At 35.3% G+C, this 20,733-nt stretch overlaps 1 protein-coding gene across 1 annotated transcript in view; it reads left to right on the top strand.

Moving 5' to 3' along the window:
- Window positions 1-20,733, top strand: part of ARMC2 (armadillo repeat containing 2) — a 177,749-nt gene that overhangs the window by 66,239 nt on the left and 90,777 nt on the right. Inside the window, exons 7-9 of the mRNA XM_069077084.1 lie at window positions 9,731-9,835; window positions 14,620-14,795; window positions 19,239-19,341. Coding sequence (XP_068933185.1) covers window positions 9,731-9,835; window positions 14,620-14,795; window positions 19,239-19,341 — 384 coding nt within the window. The remainder of the gene's footprint in view (window positions 1-9,730; window positions 9,836-14,619; window positions 14,796-19,238; window positions 19,342-20,733) is intronic.

The raw sequence follows: 20,733 nt of genomic DNA, 5'->3' as shown, positions 1-20,733 counted from the left end.
CACACTTTTTTCAGAAATAGAGGAAGACTTCAGTAATTGAAAAGATTTTAAAAGCATATATATATATATATATATATATATATATATATATTTTTTTTTTAAAGCAATCGGGGTTAAGTAACTTGCTGAAGTTTACACGGACAGTTATTTCTGGGTGTGGTGCTAAGTATCTGAGCCCAGATTTGATCCCCAGGTCATCCTGACACTGGAGCCAGTGCTCTTACTCGCTGAGCCACCTGGCCACCCCTAAGCAATTGGGGTTAAGTAACTTGCTCAAGGTTACATGGCCAGGTGTTTCTGGGTGGGTGCTAAGTGTCTGAGCCCAGGATTCGATCCCCAGGTCATCCCAACACTGGAGCCAGTGCTCTTACTCGCTGTGCTACCTGGCCGCCCCTAAAGTATATTTTAATACAGGAATACCAAGATTACTCTACTTGTCTGTGGCATTTTTTGAAGTCCCTCCTCCTTTCCTACTCTTAATAGTCTTCAAATGTCTCATTAACATTCTTTTCTTCAAATCACTATCGACTAGCCTCCGCTCTTCCCAGAACACACACACACACACATATACACCCCCTCCCTATAAACTATTTCTCTTCCAAGAGGTGGGATGCATGCTTCAATATTTACTCATCTGGAATCATGACTAATTACCGTATTGACTGGAGTTCTTCACTTTTTCAAAGTTATTTTCCTTTACAGTATTGTAGCTTGAAATTTGATAATCCCAGTCCACAGATGAGGAATCTGTGACCTCGAGGCTGTATATGGCCCTCTGGATCCTCAGGTGGAGCCCTTTCACTGAATCCAAACTTCACAGAATAAATCCCTGTCCTAGCCCCTCCTTTCAATCCTAACTTTAAAATTTTTTGCATTTCCCTTTCTTGGCCTTTTGTTCTTCCACCTGATTTGGTATTTTTGTCCAATTCTGTCAAGTAATCCTTGGTAGTTTGATATGACACTGTAGCAGCAAGCACCCCAAGCGTCCTCAGGGTGGCTGCCAGCACAGGTTCTTGGATCTGCTTTGATAAAGGAAAGCAACTCAAAATGGGTTAACAAGCTTACTTTAATCAGTCAGATTATGTATCCTTCACCTAGTTCAGGGGAAAAAGGTCAGCACCCCGAACTTCAAAGTATACAGACAGAATTATCAAGACAAAAACAGATCAAGTAGACAGATTTCCAAACTGTCCAACCATTACATCCATACCAAACAACATCTGGGTTTCAAAGCCAGGGGGCTCTGGACAACGGCTTCGCAGAATCCAGATCAAATCACAGAACGTTTCTCAAAGTGAGCCCCAAAACAAAGCCTCACATCAGGGCTTATATAGCCTTCTCCTGGCTCAGAGAATGTAACAACCTTATTGACCCACTGGCCAATCAAAAAGTATCTACTGAAAAACAAGCCTCCCACCCCAGGCTCCAGGTGCACTTTAGCCTAGGGGCAGGGAAGATCTTTAAAATTTACATTCCCATTACAGACACTGAATCTGTAAATTAATTTAGGTAATTTTACTATAGCAAGGCTAAATAATGAAAAACTAATATATCTCTAATTGTTTTCCTTTATTTCTAAAGAATGTTTTATAGTTGTATTCATATAACATCTATATTTATTAGTAAATGAATTCCCAGATTGTTTCCAAATTTTGTGCTAACTTTAAATGGGGAAAGAGAAAAGGGGAGAGAATAAGTTCTGCATAAAGCATTTTTAAAAAACCAATATTATCACATGGGATTTCTATATCTTGTCATTGTTGGATTTTATTGGTAATATCCATAAAGGCTGATAAATTTTTATAGATTTGCTATCCTGCTATTTTACCAAAGTATTGATTTTTTTTTTGGCCTTTTTTTGGAGGGGGGAAGGCAGGGCAATTAGGGTTAAGTGACTTACCTAAGGTCACACAAGTAGTAAGTGTTAAGTGTCTGAGGTGGGATTCAGGTCCTCCTGACTGGCACTCTATTCACTGCTCCATCTAGCTGTCCCTAGTGTTGTTTATTTTAATTAATCTTTATTTTGATTTCAAGGTTTTTTTTAGTAAATGATTATAATCTACAAAAAGTGATCTTCATTTGCTCTTTACCTATGCTTATTCCCTCAATTGCCTTTCTTGTATTACTGATATAGCTAACTTTTATAGAACTCTATTGAATAATAGTGATAATGAACTTTAGCCCAATTGCTTTAGCCCAATCTTATTGGAAAGGCCTCTAGCATTTCTTCTTTATATATAATGCTACTTCTTTTCTTTAGACAGATATTGGAAGGAAATATTAAGGAAAAGTCTACTTATTCTTATGCTTTTTAATATTTTAATATAAATGGATGGTGTATTTTTCTCAAAAACTTTTTTTTTTGCATCTGTTGGTACAGTTATATGATTTTTAAAGATTACTTATATAGTCTGTATGGGGGAAGAGTATAGCAGACATTCCTGCCATCTTCTGGACAAGGTGTAAATTTGCTAGATATAATGTGATTTCTCCTTATCATACTCTATGCTTGTTGCTTATTGATGAGGCCTTTGTTCCGGCAATGACCAAATTTTGTAGCATCAGTAGGAATCTCCAAGTTGACACCTCAAGAATGATAGAGTTCACACACAACCTTCCTGGAGCTTGAAATTGGCCTTTAAAAAGAGGGCCTGCTAGAGGGTTGTTAGATCCAGACATGCAGGAGTTGGAGACCCCAAAAGAGATCAGTGAAGAAAGGCCTTTTCAAGGGAGAGGCCTTGGGAGGAAGTGTTCCAGAGAGAAGAAGACTGAACAACACTAAAACAGATGTAGAGAGAGGAAAAACACAGACACATGAAGGAAAAATTGATTGTCTACTCTCCCAGAGACAACTCTATAAATCTACACTTTTACAAGAAACCTTATGTACTGGTCTCCAGTACTTCACATTATTTAGAGATATGCACTATATATGCCACATGCACATCTAGGAGGAACATAGGCTCAGAAAGAAGGGCAGAGTCCAGGTGGGAATTTAGGAGCCATCAGAGAAAGGCTGTTTGACACCTTCTAAAAACATAACTAGAGTTTCCTTACAGTTTCAATAGTTTACTATTGGGTCAAACAAAACTTGTTATATCTCCTTTCCCTCATTAGCTTTAATGCTTACAGGGAAGCTGAGAGCCCTTTTTAGGTACAGTAAAATGAGTCAAATTCTCTATTCTCAAGGGAAATCCTGTCTGAGATTATGAACCAATGATACCTGCAAGAGACTTTAAGGTTACAGGATAATTGATTTAGAGTTGGAAAGGATCTTTGATTTCTTCACATTTAGCTCCCTTGTTTTTAAGTGAGTAAACTGAAGTCAGGAGGGGTCAGATATCTTACTTTAAGGTTATATGACCTACTAGTCATGTGGGATTTGAATCCCACATCCTCTCACTACAAATACAAGTGTCTTTCTACCTCATGGTGTCACTTCTACCTCCAATATTCTGCTCAGGTTTACAGGGGATAGGATGAATACAAAACTGCAAATGTGTGGGGACTAGGGGACTATATACTATGAGACTGTGACATGGTGCCTTTTTAAATCATCCTACATCCTAACTATCTTCCCTAGTTTGTGCTATGTGCATATTTCATAAGCATAAGCAGTGGATAGAGTCAGGAGGACTTGAATTCAAATCCAACCTCAGATACTTACTAGCTCTGTGTGACCTTGGGCAAGTCACTTAACCTCTGTTTGTCTCAGTTTCCTGAATTGTAAAATGAGTATAATAATAGTATCTACCTCCTAGGATTTTTGTGTAGATCAAATGATATGATATTTGTAAAGCACTTAGCACAGTGCCAGAAAGCTATGACCAAAAAAGAGCCCAGGTATAATATTTCAAGAAATCATAAGAGAAAATGCCTAGATCTCTTAAACTCAGGGGCAAGGTCCTGAAAGAGGCACCCAAATGAAAATGCCAAGAAATATTTCAGCCAAAATATAGAGCTTCTAGGTAAAAATAAAAATATTGCAAAGCATCCATAGTGAAAAAACTCAAGGACCAGCGAACTATAGTCAGAATCACACACAATTTAGCAGTCACCACTATAAAAGAATAGTGAACTTGGAAAACCATATTCCAGAAGGCAAAGAGTATAGATTTATGGTCAAGAATAATTTACCTAGCAAAACCAAGTATGATTCTATAGGGGGAGGAATTGGATCTTTAAAAAGATAAAGGACATTTCTGAGCATTCTTGATGAAAAGACCAGAGCTGAATAGAAACTTTCAAATATAAACACAGAAGTGAAGAGTAAAAGTAAACAAGACTAAGTACTCATAAGGAACCAAACAAATTGAACTGTTTATATTCAAATATGAGATGATAAGTGTATACTCTCATAGCTTTATTATCATCAGGGGTCATAGAAGGAGAGGCTGGGAGTAACTCTTTATGTTTGATGATCTTAAAATAAGAATGGAAAAAGGAAGGGAAAGATAGGAAAATTATCTTACAGTTGGCAGTAAATAAATCTCTACAGACAGGGAGGGAAGGAGGAAGGTGGGGGAGAACTGGAGATACTTGATTCTGACTTTCATCTGATCTGATCAGAAGACTATGATATACGAACACAGAGTTGGGAAAAGAAATGTATTTCACTCAGTTGGTAAACTGGAGAGAATGAAACAAGCTGGGGGAATAAGAGGCAGAGTAGAGCAAGGGAGAGATTAGTTTTAAGAGAAATGAACTCTTAAGGAGTGTAGATTTCAAAGAACAGTTTGAAAGAAAAGAAAGCAAGGGTAAGAATCTGCTGTTGGGCTCTGGATAATGGAAAGAGAAGAGGGGTGGAAGAACAGAAGTAGAATTACACCAAACCTAAAGCACTCACTGGTGCTGAGCTCACTCCTTCCATTTTATCACACTCTTCCTTCTAAAGCTGGGGAGAGTATAAGAGAATATGATGGAAGGAAATGCACAATCAATAATCAGAACTATGAATGTGGATAGAATGAGCTTATCCACAAAATGAAAGAGGATAGCATAAGGGATTAGAAAGCAGAATCTAACTATGTTATTTATTTATAAGAAATAAGCTTTAAACAGAAATGTGTACACAGAGTTAAAACAAGGGGCTGAAGCAGAATCTTTTATACTGCAACTGAAGTAAAAGAGACAAAGGTAGCAATCATGATTTTAGACAGAGTGACAGCAAAAAGAAAAGAGATGAACAGGGAAACTGTCTTTTGCTGAAAAGTTCCATAAAGAATGAATTAATACTAAAACTATGTACCTAATGACATAGAATCTAAATACTTAAAAGAAATATTAAATGAGTTATGGGGAGAAATAGACAGTAAAAATTATAATAGTGGGGAGGCCTAAATTTCCCTCTCTCAGACTTAGAAAAATTTAAACAAAAGATACAAAAGAAATGAAGGCTACAAATAATATTTTATAAAATTAAATATACATCTGGTAATTATTGAAGGAGAATAGAAGGGAGCATATGTTTTTAAATCTTCATGGTACCTTCAGAAAAATTGACCATGTATAAAGCCATAAAAACCTCACAAAGGCAGAAAATTAGAAATATTTGACATCTTTTATAGACCACAATGCAGTAAAAACTAAAGAATGTAATCCTAAAGAATGTGTGTCAAAGAACAGATCTTAAAAATAAATAATTTCATTAAAGATAATGACAATGAGAGAAAATAAAAACATTTTGGGGATGCAGCCAAAAGAAAACATATCTTTAAATACTTTCATTAATAAAAGAGAGAAAAAAAACAGATCAATGAATTGAGCATGTTACTTTTAAAAATCTGGAAAATGAACAAATTCACAAGCCCTCTCCCCCTCCCCTGCCCAATTAAACAGCAAAAAATGAATCCTCTTGAAGGAGAGATTAACAAAATTGAAAGCAAAATCCCATTTACTTAATAAAACTAGAATCTCTTTTGGGAGGGGGAGCTGGGAAATGAAACTGATAAACCTCTAACTAGATTTTCAAAAAAGAGAGTACAATAGTAATGGCAACATTGTGTGATAATCAACTTTTATAGACTTAGTTCTTCTTAGCAATACAATAATCTAAAAAAATTCCAAAGACTTATATGGGAAATGCTATCTGGATCCTGAGACATAACTATGGAATCTGATTGCAGATCAAAGCATACTATTTTCTCTTTTTTTTTTCTTTCCCATGGTTTTTCCCTTTTGTTCTGATTCTTCTTTCACAACATGACTATCATGGAATATGACTGTAGGTACATGGCCTATATCAGATTGTTTGCCATCTTGGGAATGGGAAGGGAAAGAGGGAGGGAGAAAAAAATTTGGAATTAAAAATCTTATAAAAGTGAATGTTGAAAACTATCTTTACATTTAATTGGAAAAAATAAAACACAATTAAGTGGGGGGAAAAAAAAGAGAGTACAAAACAAATGGCCAGTATTTTAAAAAATGAAAAATAAAAGAAAATATTTTAAGCTATTTTGTCCAAGTATATTCCAATAATACTGATAATTTAAATAAAATGGCTAAATATTTACACATTTGTATAAGGCCTAGATTAACAGAACAAGAAATAGAAGACTTACATAACCATATCTTAGAAAAACAAATTGAACAAGCTATAAATGAACTCCCAAAGGAAAAAAAAATCTAGGATCAGATTTACAAGCAAATTCTACAAAATATTTAAAGCTCAATTGTTTCAAATTATACATAAAACTCTTTGGAAAAAAAAATAGAAGTGTAGGGATTCTACCAAATATTTTCTGATACAAATCTGATCGTGAGACATTATGACCAGTTTGAATTTATAACAGGAATGCAGAAATGGTTAAATACTAGGAAAATGATAAATATAGTACATCAGCAAAAATAATATGATTAAATCACAGAGGCAGAAAAATCTTTTTTTCCCTTTTTCAAATGCTTTATTACATTCTGATTTATATCATTCATTTCCGCCAGATTTTGAGTTACAAATTTTCTCCCCGTTTTTCCCCTAACCACCACCCCAAAATAGCAGTCCCACAGGATATCCCCTCCTCCAATCTGCTCTCTCCCATATCTTCTCCCATACCCCCTGCGACTTTTCCAGTAGGGCAGGTGGATCTCTTATGCCCCAGTGCCTGTATAACATACTTCCCAATTACATGTAAAATAGTATTAATAATAGTGTATATATATAATATATATACACATACATATATATTTTTTAAACATTTGATTTTAAAACTTTGAATTCTAGATTCATTCCCTTCCTCCCTTGTCACCCACCCTTACTGGGAAGATAAGGAATTCAGTATAGGTTGTACATGTGTAGCTAATGTGAAACATTACCATAGTAGATATATTGTAAAAGACTGACCATATTTCCCTCCCTCCTATCCCACCTCCCACTTGTTCTGTTCTCTACTTTGATCCTGTCCCTTTTCAAAGGTAGGTGCTTCCAACTTCCCCCTCCCCAGCCTGCCCTCCCTTCCATCATCCCCCCTCTCATCCCCTTCCCCCCTACTCTCTTGTAGGGTGAGATACCCTATTTAGTGTGTATGTCATTCCCTCCCTGAGCCAAATGCAATGAGAATAAGGTTGACCCATTCCTTTTGCCTTCCTATTCTTCCCCTCTATTGTAACCATTTCCCCTTGTCTCTTCTATATGAGATAGTTTACCCCATTCTGTCTCTCCCCATCTCCTCTCATTATATTCCTCTCTCATCTCTTGTTTCAGCTTTTAAGTATCATCTCTTTCTATTAAATTGGTCCTGTGCCCTCTATGTATACCTGTAAACATATATACACACGTTCACATATGTATTCATATGCACATATACCCTCTGATATAGACATATATATATTTCTATTCCCTTCAGCTATTTTCATACTGCGAAAAGTTTTATCAGTTATAATTATTGTTTTTCCATGTAGGAATGTTAATAGTTCAACTTTGACAAGTTCCTTATGATTTCTTTTCCCTGTTTAGCTTCTCTTGCTTCTTGTATGTGAATGTCAAATTTTCTATTTAACTCTGTTTTTTTCATCAAGAATGCTTGAAAGTCCTCTATTCCACTGAATAACCATATTTTCCCCTGAAACATGATACTCAGTTTTGCTGGGTAGGTGATTCTTGGTTTTAATTCCAGCTCCTTTGACCTCTGGTGTAGAACCTGCCAGATCCTGGGTTATCCTGATTGTGTTTCCACAATATTCAAATTGTTTCCTCCTGGCTGCTTGTAATATTCTCTCCTTGATCTGGGAATTTCAGAACTTGGCTATAATATCCCTAGGAGTTTTCTTTTGGGGATCTTTTTCAGGGGGTGATCAGTGTATTCTTTCAACCTCTCTTTTGCCCTCTGGTTCTAAAACATCAGGGCAATTTTCCTTGAGAATTTCTTGGAGGATGATTTCTAGGTTCTTTCTTTGATCATGGCTTTCAGGTAGTCCAATAATTTTTAAATTATGTCTCCTGGATCCATTTTCCAGGTCAGTGGTTTTTCCCATGAGATATTTTACATTGCCTTCTATTCTTTCATTTATTTGGATCTGTTTAACAGCATCTTGATTTCTCATAAAGTCATTAGCTCCTGGCCTGCAGAGTGTAAGGGGACCAGGTGACCAGTCTGAGGGGTAATCGCTCTTGCTTTTACCTGCTTGGATCTGGATTGTGGTCTAGGGTGGAGGTCCTGGGGCGTGTGACCAGCTTGCCAGGCACCTTTGTTTTCTACCTGTTTTTCTTTTTTTAGTTGAAATGTGCCTAATGTCTTTTCATTTTATTTATTTTTGAGCCTTGGCTTCTAGAAGAAACACTTTATTGTGTTGAGAAAGCATGCTTTTTTGAGCTTTGGTTTTCTAACTCTTTCTTAATTGTCTTTTTTTTTGCTTTCTGGAGGGGGGAGGGTAGGGCAATTGGGGTTAAGTGACTTGCCCAAGGTCACGTGGCTAGTGTCTTTTTTTAAAATTAAGAATTTGATAAACATTTACGTTTAGAAAGAACAGGAAAGAGGAGTGTATTTCAAACTATGAATCTCTGTTATGTATAGCTTGTGTTTTTAAAAGCATATATTAAATTTTATACAGTAGTTTCAAAGCTGTCATCCTCTGAACATATTTTAAATATTTTATTGGCTTACCAACTCTCCTCCTTCCCCCAACACTGCCTCCAAAAAAGGTCTTCCTTTATAACAAATAAGCATAATCAAGCAAGACATACAACTATTCACTACGTCTGAAAAGAGATGTCTTATTCTGTGTCTCTAGTCTATCACCTTTCTGTCAAAGGTAGACCCATGATTCATTTTTGTTCTTCTGGTGTAACAGTCCTTTCACTGGTCACAGTTCTTAAGTTTTCAGAATTGTTTTCCTTTACATTATTTATATTGTTCTGGTTTTATTCACTTCTCTCTTCATAAAGTCATCCCAGGTTTTTCTGAATACATCCCTTTCATCATTTCTTATGGTGTAATAATATTATTGCATTCATCATTCCTTTTCTTTGGAATTTTTAATAACAAATGGAGGTTGCATTTTATCAAAGACATTTTCTGTATCTATTGCTATCATACTTTGTGTTTTTAAAAGTGGGTTCTTTTAAATTATACCATTTATATGGTATATGGAAAAATATGGGGAAGATGTGAAGGGTAACTAATTCTGTGTATTAAGCTTAGGTCTGACCATAAAATACTTGTAATGACTAAAGATTACTAAAGCTGTAGTTATAACTAATCTCTAACAGTTTTTTTCTTCTTTTTATATGTTTCAGAGGTTCAGAGGAGCTTGGAAGAAATTGAGACAGAAACAGAAACAGATGAGGAAGAAGCCTTTTGGAGTACAAGGATCTTACCAGTCTTACGTGAATTAGAGAAGGGTAAGAAATATTTACATTTCTTGTTACGTACCATATTTGTCAAAGGGATCTCAGAAAAGAAAATTGTGCCCTCCCCTTTGCCATTATATATTTTTTAATATACTATGCCCATCAACCTATGCTTGTGCCTAACTTTGATACCTCACCATAATGTTGAGGTGACCCCACATTTTCAGAATGGATTCCAACAAAATACAATTTCTCAAAGGTCCAACCAAGCTGGGAATGCTATGAGTATGGACTTGTTGACAGATTTCATGTTTTTTTTTCTTCTAAGAACCAGTTATGAGAGGCCTAACATTAGATTAGTAGGTTGACTTCAGATTGATGGGATTTTCAGCTATGGCAGCTATTGGGCAGGAGAGTAACCTACTGTGTTTGAGCAAGTTGGGAAAAGTGTCAGTGGAGAGAAATTGCCTCCATGAGCAAAATCAGAGATCCTATGAAATAAATACTCATCAGAAACTTCAGCAGACGTGTCTAAACACATATTGGGACTTAACTTCATTTTAACCAATAGTTTTGTTCCTATACGTTGCATATAAATTAAATTCCTGATAAAAGCTTACTTTAATTATACTAAGAGGGCCTACTATTTAAAAGATTCCTATGGTGAATAATTTTGTAAAAAGCAAATAACTCTTTCCCACTGTGAATAATAGTCCTTTAATTTGTTGGTTTTGCAAATTAAGATTTTAATATTTTAAATTTTCATACATTTGGCCATGCCTCATACTGCCATATTCCATGTCATAAAAGGACATTTAAATGTATTTAGCTTTTTGCTCTTTGGATTTGTTTTAATTTTCAAAAATTAAAAAAAATAAAATCATATGTCGAGTAGTAAAAGAATTTAAAATGGTTTTTTAAAAAACAAACACATACTGAGTGATCTATTAACAGTTGTACACTTCAGGCATTATAATAACTGAAGATGATTTGTTAAAAATGTTACAAAGATGCAGAATGATCTACATAAGGTATGAAACAATTTCTATTAATTTCCATCTGTCTTGCTCTTTAGAGAGTGTCAGTTAATGAATTTTAGGAGAATCTTGAGTGTATGTATAGCTCATACACATAATTATTAATTTTTTTTGGAGAGCAGTTGGGGTTAAGTTACTTGCCCAAGGTCACACGGCTAGTTTTTGTGTTAAGTGTTTGAGGCCAGATTTGAACTCAGGTCCTCATGACTCCAGGGCCGGTGCTCTATTCACTGTGCCACCTAGCCACCCCCACATAATTATTCTTAACTTAAATTTTGTTTTTAACCAGATTATTGTACTTTATCAAATGTGCAACCAATCTGTCAGTAGATATTCATTTGAAAATAGTGTGGCCTCAGGGGCGGCTAGGTGACAGTGAATACAGAAAGACCTGAGTTCAAATTGGGCCTCAGACACTTAACACTTACTAGGCATGTGACCTTGGGTAAGTCGCTGAACCCCAACTGCCCTCCAGAAAGAAAGAAAGAAAGAAAGAAAGAGAGAGACAGACAGACAGACAGACAGACAATAGTGTAGCCTTGATCAGTGAGAAAGGGAAAAGACTTGTTTTTTGCCTATGTAAAAATGACTCATTTACTGGGAGTCATAACTCTCTGTTTAATATTTTTGTGGTAGGTCTCCTTTTAATCAGGAAAAAAAATATTTTTGTATTAAAAAAAGCAAACAATTAAGATATTTATAGTTAATGGCTCTTAATCATTCTTACTTATTAGGCTACAGTGGTTTAGGCATTTCAAGAAGTAGCATGCACATATGTGTGTATATTCATGCACATATGTATATATGCACATACATACACACAGACACAGATATATATATATGTTGCTGAGCTACCCTGATGTATGGTGGATGGTCATACTGAACTAGGAGAAATGATAAGAACCTGGCAGTAATCTGAGTGTGCCAGGGCAGGAGAGTAACCTTTGGCAGGATCAGTGACCCCCTTCCTCCTCCTACTGTGGCAAGAAGTTCATTATACCCAGAGTCCAGCGATATTCCTCTGTTGACTGGGACAAAGATGACTGAGATCAAATTGTATCCTTTGTTCAGAACCTGTCTTCCATTCCTTATCCCATTCCTTGGGGGAATCTCATTTTGGGCTTTATATGCCTTTCCTTGTTGAGTTAAAACATGCCTGTGTTTAAGAGGTGTTTTTAGTGTCACTGGTCCATTTGCCTTTTCTTTGAAATCCTCTTAAATCTCAAAATTTGCTGCAGTGGACTGGGACAAATAGGCATTAACAGTTCTTTGTTTTCACAGAGGATAATCCAAGAGGAGAAAGGCTTTAAATTTAACAAGAGAAATTGAGATTTTTTTCAAAAGAGAAAACCTCCTGACAAGTATGGGGTATTAAACACTAGAACAAAATGCTAATGGAGAATGTTGTATCTACCCACATAAATATCTTGAGTGGCTACCATTTGGAGGCAGGAAATGAATGGGTTAGATGATGCGTTTAGATTCCTGTTGGCTCTTAAGTCCTTGGAGGTAGGATGCATGCTCCCTGATAGTTTAAGAATTTGTTTTCTACAGTAGTTTAAAAAATTGACTCTAAGGACATGTTTTTTCCCTTTGGGTAAAATAATGATTCTTTGAAGGTAACAAAAAATGTATATGTGAAATATCTGGGAAAAAACCTACTGAAGATAACCCACAGTGGGCTGATATGTAGGGTTTCAGGAGAAATTGCCAATCACAGAAGAATCAAATAACAAAAACATTTCTCATAATAGAATTCATTTATTTTCCCCCTTTTAATTTAGTCTCAGCCATTTCCCACCAATTCTCATATTTAAGTACATAACTGTTAGGCATTGAAGGTTACTTAGCTATTGAGGTTTAAAAGTTTTTTCTTAGATGTTATTGTTGAAAAGAGCTAAAAATGGACTGAGTCATTTCCTTCTGCAGTTGCATGCTTCCTTTATGTGGGCTTTTAAGGGCACATTATATTTATTTCAGATTGGTTTCTTACTTTTTAATTTAATGATGAGATGTAATAGTAATGCCATTTATTTACAACTGAAGATCTCATGCTTTGGCTTCTTTTAGGTTACTCCTTGGGTTTAGTTTTGTGTGCTCTATCTTTTTTTTAATTACCAGTCCAGATACACTTTCAAAAATTGCACTTCCTGAAGATTCTAATAGTAAAATAAATACTCTTCTTAGTTGTACTGCCAGCCAATATTTTTTTGATCCTCATTTATCTTATCTCACTCTTCAGCTCCAAATGTTATATTATTATATCAGGTAAGTTAGGATCCACCATGGATGTGAGAATACTTTGAGATCTTGTTCTGTTTTAAACCCTGTTTCTCCCAGGTGATGAGCATTTTTTCTTTCATAGTAGAATAGTGTGACATAGCATTAAAAAAAAAAGCCGATGTGATTTTAAAGAATCCTAATTAAAGCTAGGCAAAATTAGAACAGCCTCTGGCAAGAAGTAGAAAATTCTCTAGTGGTGAGGAAGACTTCTAGAAAAGAGTAGATGATCACTTGATGAGTGAGTTCTAGAAATGATTCTTGATATGAAATGATCAGATACAGATAGGGCAAAATGGTCTCTAAATTCAGTGAAAATTTTGAGATTCTTAGACTATTATGCCACCAGTAAATTTGATAAACATATGGCATATACTTTTATCTAAGCCATTTGTAAAAATATTGAATGACAGTATGCCCGTGGACAAATCACTTCCCAAGAGATCTTTCAGATTGACATTAGTCTCTTAATTGCTGTTGTTTCTGGTAAGTCAGCTAATTTTTTGTTCACCTAATCATATTAACTTTGCTATCATCAAGCTGGTATCTCTCCTTGTCTAATAAGAGACTTTGTAAAAATCTTTGATGAAATCTAAATATGCTATGTTGACAGTTTTCCCTGATCTCTGCTAGTGTAGTATACCTGTCAAAAAGGGAAAAGAAGTCAGCCTAGCATTACCTCTTCTTGATGATGCCATCTTGGGCTCTTAGCTATTGTTGTTTTCCTTTCTAAACACTAAAGCATCCTCTTAAATAATACATTCCAGAATTTTTCCAGGAATAGATGATGTTTCTCCAGTAAGCATTTATTGAATGCTTATTATATACAAGGGACTGGTGATTAAGAAATTTAATATATGACTTATGTTCTTGGAGGCTTACCATCTAGTTGTGGAGAAAACCAGGAATAAATAACAATACAAAGAACAAATAACAATACAAAATAGCACACAATGTACTAATTCTATAGATAAAAAATGCTTTAAGAGTTTGATAAGTATTAAGTAGATGTGGAATGTTTCATTGAAAAATTGGGATTTAAGAATGTTCTTATAAAAGGAATGGAGGACTCATAACATGAAATAAAGATAGATACAGGAAGGAGATAAATACCATTTTTGTAGTGACTTGACAATAAGAGGAAAATATGGCTAGAGTCACATTTGTAGGCTATTAGATGTAAAGAAGACGATAAATAATAATAAACAATAATAAATAAAAACAATAATAAAAGATATCTTACATTCTTATATTTCCCCTGTAAATTCTGGACAGACTTCAAATGAAAGGTATCTTATTTCCCGATCAGTTAATACGATTGGCCTGTAAAGTTGGAGGGATAAATCAAACTGTTAAAGATATGAAATCCAAATAGTTTGAGGAGGTGGTAAGAGGACAACAAAACTTAAACTTTTCTAAGCCTCATGTGGGAGTTTTACTATGTTGTTTGTGTTGACAGGCTGAAAAGATTGGTCTTTAATGGTAAGTGATGCTTTCTTCTCTTTGCTCTCATAACAGAAGACAATATTGAAAATTTTTGTGCCGCCTGCACCCAGCTTCATCAAGCTTTAGAGGAAGGAAGCATGCTTGGAAAGAGATTTAAGAAAAGGAGTGTACTTCTGAAGACCTTATATAAACTAATTGATATTGGTTCAGACTTGCTCAGCCTAAAACTTGTGAAAATTATTCTAGCTGTAAGTTTTTCTTGTGAATTAGTAGATTGTTTTAAAAAGAGGTTTGTTTTCCTATATATTTACAAATGCCACAGTGTTAGTTAGAAGTGAATTTGGAGTCTGAAATAAATTATTATAAGAGTGAATTCCACAGGTATAGTGAAAATCTAAGGCTGAAGACTTAAAAATTTTAATGCTAAAACATGATTAAGTTTAATTACTCATTCTGAAACATTTTGATTAGTATTCTGTTCTTATAATATTCTGATATCTAATCGGTTCCAATCAGTATCAGATAGTAACACTCAGTAGAAAGTATTTTGCCTTGTGATTTCATCAGTTACTTGAGATTTTCTGGTGCAGTAACTTTCTTTATGATATACTTGTAAAATAGTGACAGTGGACATATATGTGAACTTGAAAATGTGAATTCCATTCTGATTTTGTAAGTTACCTAGATACTAGGATAGTTTGTAAGTAGAAGGAAGATGACAGGCATCAGGATGGTAACCCTAGCTTAAATAAAAGGATATAAATGTCAGAAAGGAACACTTTCCAAGCATAAGAATTTGATCAAAAGATGACAAGTTATCAGTAAGTTATCAGCAAGCCCTTTGAAAGAATCATTAAAACAAATGGACAGAGTTGTATTCACCTATAAAAGAACTTTTATTATCAGGACCTTAAACATAATTTCAACCTCTTGAGTATATACAGAAAGTGATTGTTAACATAGTTATTAAAATGAATACCAACATATCCCATCCATCCCATCTGTTTTACATTATCTTAATTGAAAGCTGCAGGTATTACATATTTTTTCTTTATTTTTTGATGCTATACTTAATATTCTGATCTAGAATGTGTATCAGATTTCAATTTGATGCAAAAGAGATATGCAACATGTAAAATAAATGTTAATTTCATCATGTTCTTTATGTTGATGTTTTTGTTATGAATATGAGAAAATATGAGGGGGCAGTTCTTAAAAAGTTAAAAAAAACATTTTTGAAAAAAACTTTATCTTTGAAAGTTTTCATAAGGCAAATGTCTAAAAATTTTGTAGGTAAGTTTTAGAGGAATTATATTTTTAATTATCTGCTTTTTAAAATATTCAACCTTTCTTTGATTGTATGCTGCCTGGAATCAGGAAGACTCCTCTCTTCTTGAATTCAAATGTGGCCTAACTACTGTGTGACCCTGGGCAAGTCACTTAATCCTGTTTGTCTCAATTTTCTTCATCTGTAAAATGAGTTGGAGAAGGAAATGGTAAATCACTCCAGTGTTTTTGCCAAAGAAAATCCTGAATGTGGTCATGAAGAATCAGACAAGACAGAAAAACAACTAACTGAAGAACAACAAACAAAATTATATTCTATAAAATCAAAATATTCTAGAATAGGAAATCTTAACTAGGGGGTCTTGTGAACTATATTTCTAAAAATATTTTTATAACTATATTTCAATATAATTGGTTTCCTTTGTAATCCCCTTATTTTATTTTATGCATTTAAAAATATTCTTCTAAGAAAGAGTTCCATAGATTTCATCAAATTGCCAAAGGGGTTCATGGCACACAAAAGATTAAGAACTCTTGTTCTAGAAGATGGTAGTTTAAAGAATGCTTATAAAAACTGCTTATCTCTCTTAATAATATGAAAAATAAAATGTGATTAAAAGTTGTAATAGTACATTCCTGATTAACTGTGAAATCATTGCACTTGAACTCCCTAAAGGTAATCTTTTCACCTAACAGTCCTCTTGCTTTAAGTATCAAAAGATAAGAAAGTAAGGTAGAATTGGGAATTTAGTTAAAAACAAACAAGCAAACAAAAATCCCAAACAAACCTACAAAGTCAAAAAAGCATTTTCCAGGGTATGTCTAAGTGGCAATATATAATCAGTCCAATATCCTATAGCTTCTACAATGTTAATTAATTTGTTTGCACCAAATATACTACTTGCAATGAAAATTAGGTTCCTATTAATGACCCTGAGAAACTGAAAAATCCTGAACCATTAAATTACGTTCTAAGAAAATCAAGATAAACGCACTTTCAAATTATTTCCAACAAAAAGGATTTTATGATTAACCATCATTTACAATCAGAAAATGCAATGAACTAGAATACCCTGTTCCCTGACATTTTAAATGAGTTTTTTGTTGCATTTCAGTTATTTCCATTATTTTAGTTAGTATACAGAACTAAGGTGAACTGGTTTGGTTTTCAATGAAACTTAGAAGCACTAGTTTGTATTTTAACTAATTTTACAGGTCTCTGAAGAGACAAGATGTCTCACTTCTAGATGGGGTTCCTCCCTTCTAAATGAAAAGAAAAACATTAGCGTAGTCAAAAGGCCATCTAGGTAGTGTAGTGGATAGACTTCTGGTCCTGGAGCGAGGAAGACTCATTTTCCTGAGTTCAGATCTGGCCTCAGACACTAAACTATCTGTGTGACCCTAGGTGAGTCTCACTGAGTCCCTGTTTGTCTCAGTTTCCTCACTTATAAAATGAGCTGGAGAAGGAAAAGGTAAACCACTCTAGCCAAGAAAACCCTAACTGGGGTCATGAAGCATCAGACATGAATGAAATGACTGAACAGCCACAAAGCTCAATATAAGTTAATATGCCAGGAGAGCTAAATTTTTTTTTTGGTGGGGGGAGGGGTGAAAAGAGTAGGAAGTGTTTGGCAGTGTTTGTGAGTTTCATCCATATGGAAATTCCTGGTGTGGTAACTACACATCTAGTATATGTCAAAGCAGAACTTGCATCTGGGTCTTCTTGACTCCAAGGCCAGGCCTCTCTCAGTGCTCACTGTCATATTGCCTCTCTTAACCTGTATTTACTGAATTCCTACTATGTACCAGGGACTAATTCATAGAATCATGTTTTTAATGTGTCCTATCTATTCTGTGCTAGGGAGACAACCTTCAGAGCCTTGTTCAGTTTTGGGTGCCACATTTTAAGAGTGACATTGGCAAGCTGGGGTCTCTCTTGAGTACAGGGGTATGGAGGATCTGAACACCATGTCATATAGGGACTGGTTAAAGAAACTGGGGGTGCTGGGTCTTGAAAGAAGACTCAAGAGTAGAAAGTAGAGAATGTGAAAGTCATCTTCAAGTATTTGCAGGTCTGTCACATGGACGAGAACCAGAATTTTAGGGTAGGAAAGTTCAGCAAATGTCATGTCTGTGCATGAACCATGACCCATTCTACTGCTGCTCCCCTACCAAGCAATCTCATCAAGTCTCAGCTCAAAGACCTCCAGTGGCAGGGAAGGAATTCTTTCCCTCTCAAGGCAACTCATTTCATTGACTTAGATAGCTATCATTGTTAAGGAGTTCTTCCCTCAATTGAGTCAAAAATAATCCAATTTCCACTAAGGAGTCCTGATTTTGTCCTGTGAGGCCAAACAGAAAGGATCTAATTGCTTTTATGTAGGAAACCTTTCAGTTATTTGATAACAGTGATCATACATCCCCCTAAGTCTTATCCCTGCTTCAGCTGATGTTTGTGTCATAAGGTTTTGAGTTGCCTCCCATTCTGATCACCCTTACTCTGGACGTGCTCAACCTTCTCAGTATTTGTCTTAAAATACTGCTCCTAGAGCAGATTCAGGTTATCTTGAGTGGTTCTGCTAGGTAGAAGTTACAGGGAAATTGGATTTGGGCTTAATATGAAGAAGTTTTCAACAATTTGAACTGTCAAAAAAAAAATTGGGTGCCTTGTGATATTGTAGATCATAGATTTAGAACTGGAAGGAAACTTGAAGGTCATCCAATCTGATACCTTCATTTTGAGGAAAAACAGGCCTGGGCAAGAGAATGACTTGTTACAGATAGTGCAAATTTACACAGATACTGTTGGAGGCAGGGTTCAAACCTGAGATCCTCTGAATCTGAAACTATTATTATTTCTGCTGTACCATACGAGGAGATCGCTCTTAGAAAAGTTTGCAGGGCTGGGGAAGCTTCAACCTTGAGGCCACATGTAGCCTCTAGGTCCTCAAGTGCAGCCTTTTATTCAGTTAAAGAGAACCAGAATCTTAGAGTTGGGAAAATCAACAAAAATCTTCTATCAGTCTGTCCATGAACCCTTTATTCAGTCAAAGGGCCACATTTGAGGACCTAGGAGGCCACATGTGTCCTCAAGGCCCCAGGTTCCCCATCCATGGCTTAGATGTTAATTTAGATAGTTATGGGCACTTGTGCATTGGGGAGAGGGGTTTAGACTGTATATAGTGTCTAAAGTTTCTTCTTCCTCAAAAATTATCATCCCTCTATTTATCAAAATTGCTTCTTAGAATTTGGCTGATTCATTTTCAGAACCCTCAATTTCAACTTTAAAAATAACTTTCCCAGCACTGTTTTTAATAGTTGTTTCTCTGTTGTTTTTCTTTAAAAGTATAACATGTTTTAATTTTCTAACCAAAATAGACATGTAAAATTTTTTTCTTCTGCAGCTTAAAGTAAGTGGAAAGAATCTTCTCAATGTCTGCAAACTCATATTTAAAATTAGCAGGAGTGAGAAGAATGATTCTCTCATCCAAAACGATAGTATTCTTGGTAAGTGTCATTCAGCATTACCATTTGTCATATACTTTTCTTAACTAAGTGTTGAACTTCTTTTGGGGGAAAGCAGAGAAAGTTATGATTAGTGGTTGCTAAAATGAAGCAGATATATAATGCGTAGTATTTGCTTTGTTATCTTCTGCACATTCAACTTAAAATTTCCCTTGCTGTATTCCTCTCAGAGGGCACTAAAGCATTTAGATGCTTCTAGGGAGTATTTGGGATCATAGAAATGTATACATTTGTAAGTATTCACTTTTATTAAAAAAAACCCATCAGTTTACTTTGAGAGTAGTTCACTTTTTAGAACATGAGTATTTAAATCTTAAATCTTTTTTATATCATATCAGAAATCATAGAAAAATGGATGGTAGCAGTTAAAAAAACAGTTATGGAACCTCATAGTTTCAGAGTGTATTTTACCATGTTTTTAAGGCAGACATGGAGAAAGTGACCAGAAGATTATTGTCTGCTTTAAAAATGTCTTTGGAGCAATTAGAGAAAAGAAAATTCTTGAGCTGATGCCCCACTTCCCAAGCAATTGAGTTCCAGCTTTTGTGGTCATCATATGAATTGGGTTAATGTAAACTATTCTGGAACAACACAAGAAAATGGAAAACAATTTGAAGGTCTCTTTTGAAAAGGAGAAAATATATCTTTTCCTAATCAATGGACAGATAAAAATAAGAAATGTCTAACTTTTAATTAATTGAGAATGTGGGAGTAGAAATGTTGCAACAGTTAAAAGTGACTTTAAACAAAATATGAAATTAAAGTTACTTTATTGTGGACTTTGTTCACAAAAGTATAGTTTTCTACAGTTACAGGATCACAGAGGTAGAACTGAAAGGGACTTTAGTAGGGACCTATTCCAATCTCCTAATTTTCTGGATAGAGGTTAAGCAATTTGTCCAGGTCCTTGTAGCACCAATGCAATATTCACATCGCCAACAGCAATCATGAATATACTGGCATAGTTCTTAATCACAAAATATAACAGACTCTCCATATAGAAGACAGAAGCAAAACATTTCTTCAAACACCATAAAACTGAATCCCAAAACCAGAAAGCAACAAAGAAGTTAACACACCATCCTTTAGCCTTCCCACAAACACTCACAAGCCTAGCTGTCACAGCAGGGGGCAAACACTCACTGTCTCCTTGGGTGCATCCTCTCCTTCCTCTAACTCTAACTGCTCTAACTCCCAGCTTCCTGTGGGCTCTGTTCCACCCCTCAGCAAACTCCTCCCACCACAAGCTCCATATGGTTATATTCAGCCTATTGGGGAGCAAGGAAGGTCTTAAAATTCCCTTAGGCGTATTAGGGGTCAGGGAAGATCTTCGAATTCCCATTACTATTACAATCCTCATAGACAGGATGTCAC

Source organism: Petaurus breviceps, unplaced genomic scaffold, assembly GCF_028583685.1.
Source record: "Petaurus breviceps papuanus isolate PSGF00001 unplaced genomic scaffold, PetGlider_PUasm1.0 90977, whole genome shotgun sequence".
Lineage (NCBI taxonomy): Eukaryota > Metazoa > Chordata > Mammalia > Diprotodontia > Petauridae > Petaurus > Petaurus breviceps.
The sequence above is the reverse complement of the archived record's forward strand: the minus strand, read 5'-3'. Positions and strand labels throughout refer to the sequence as shown.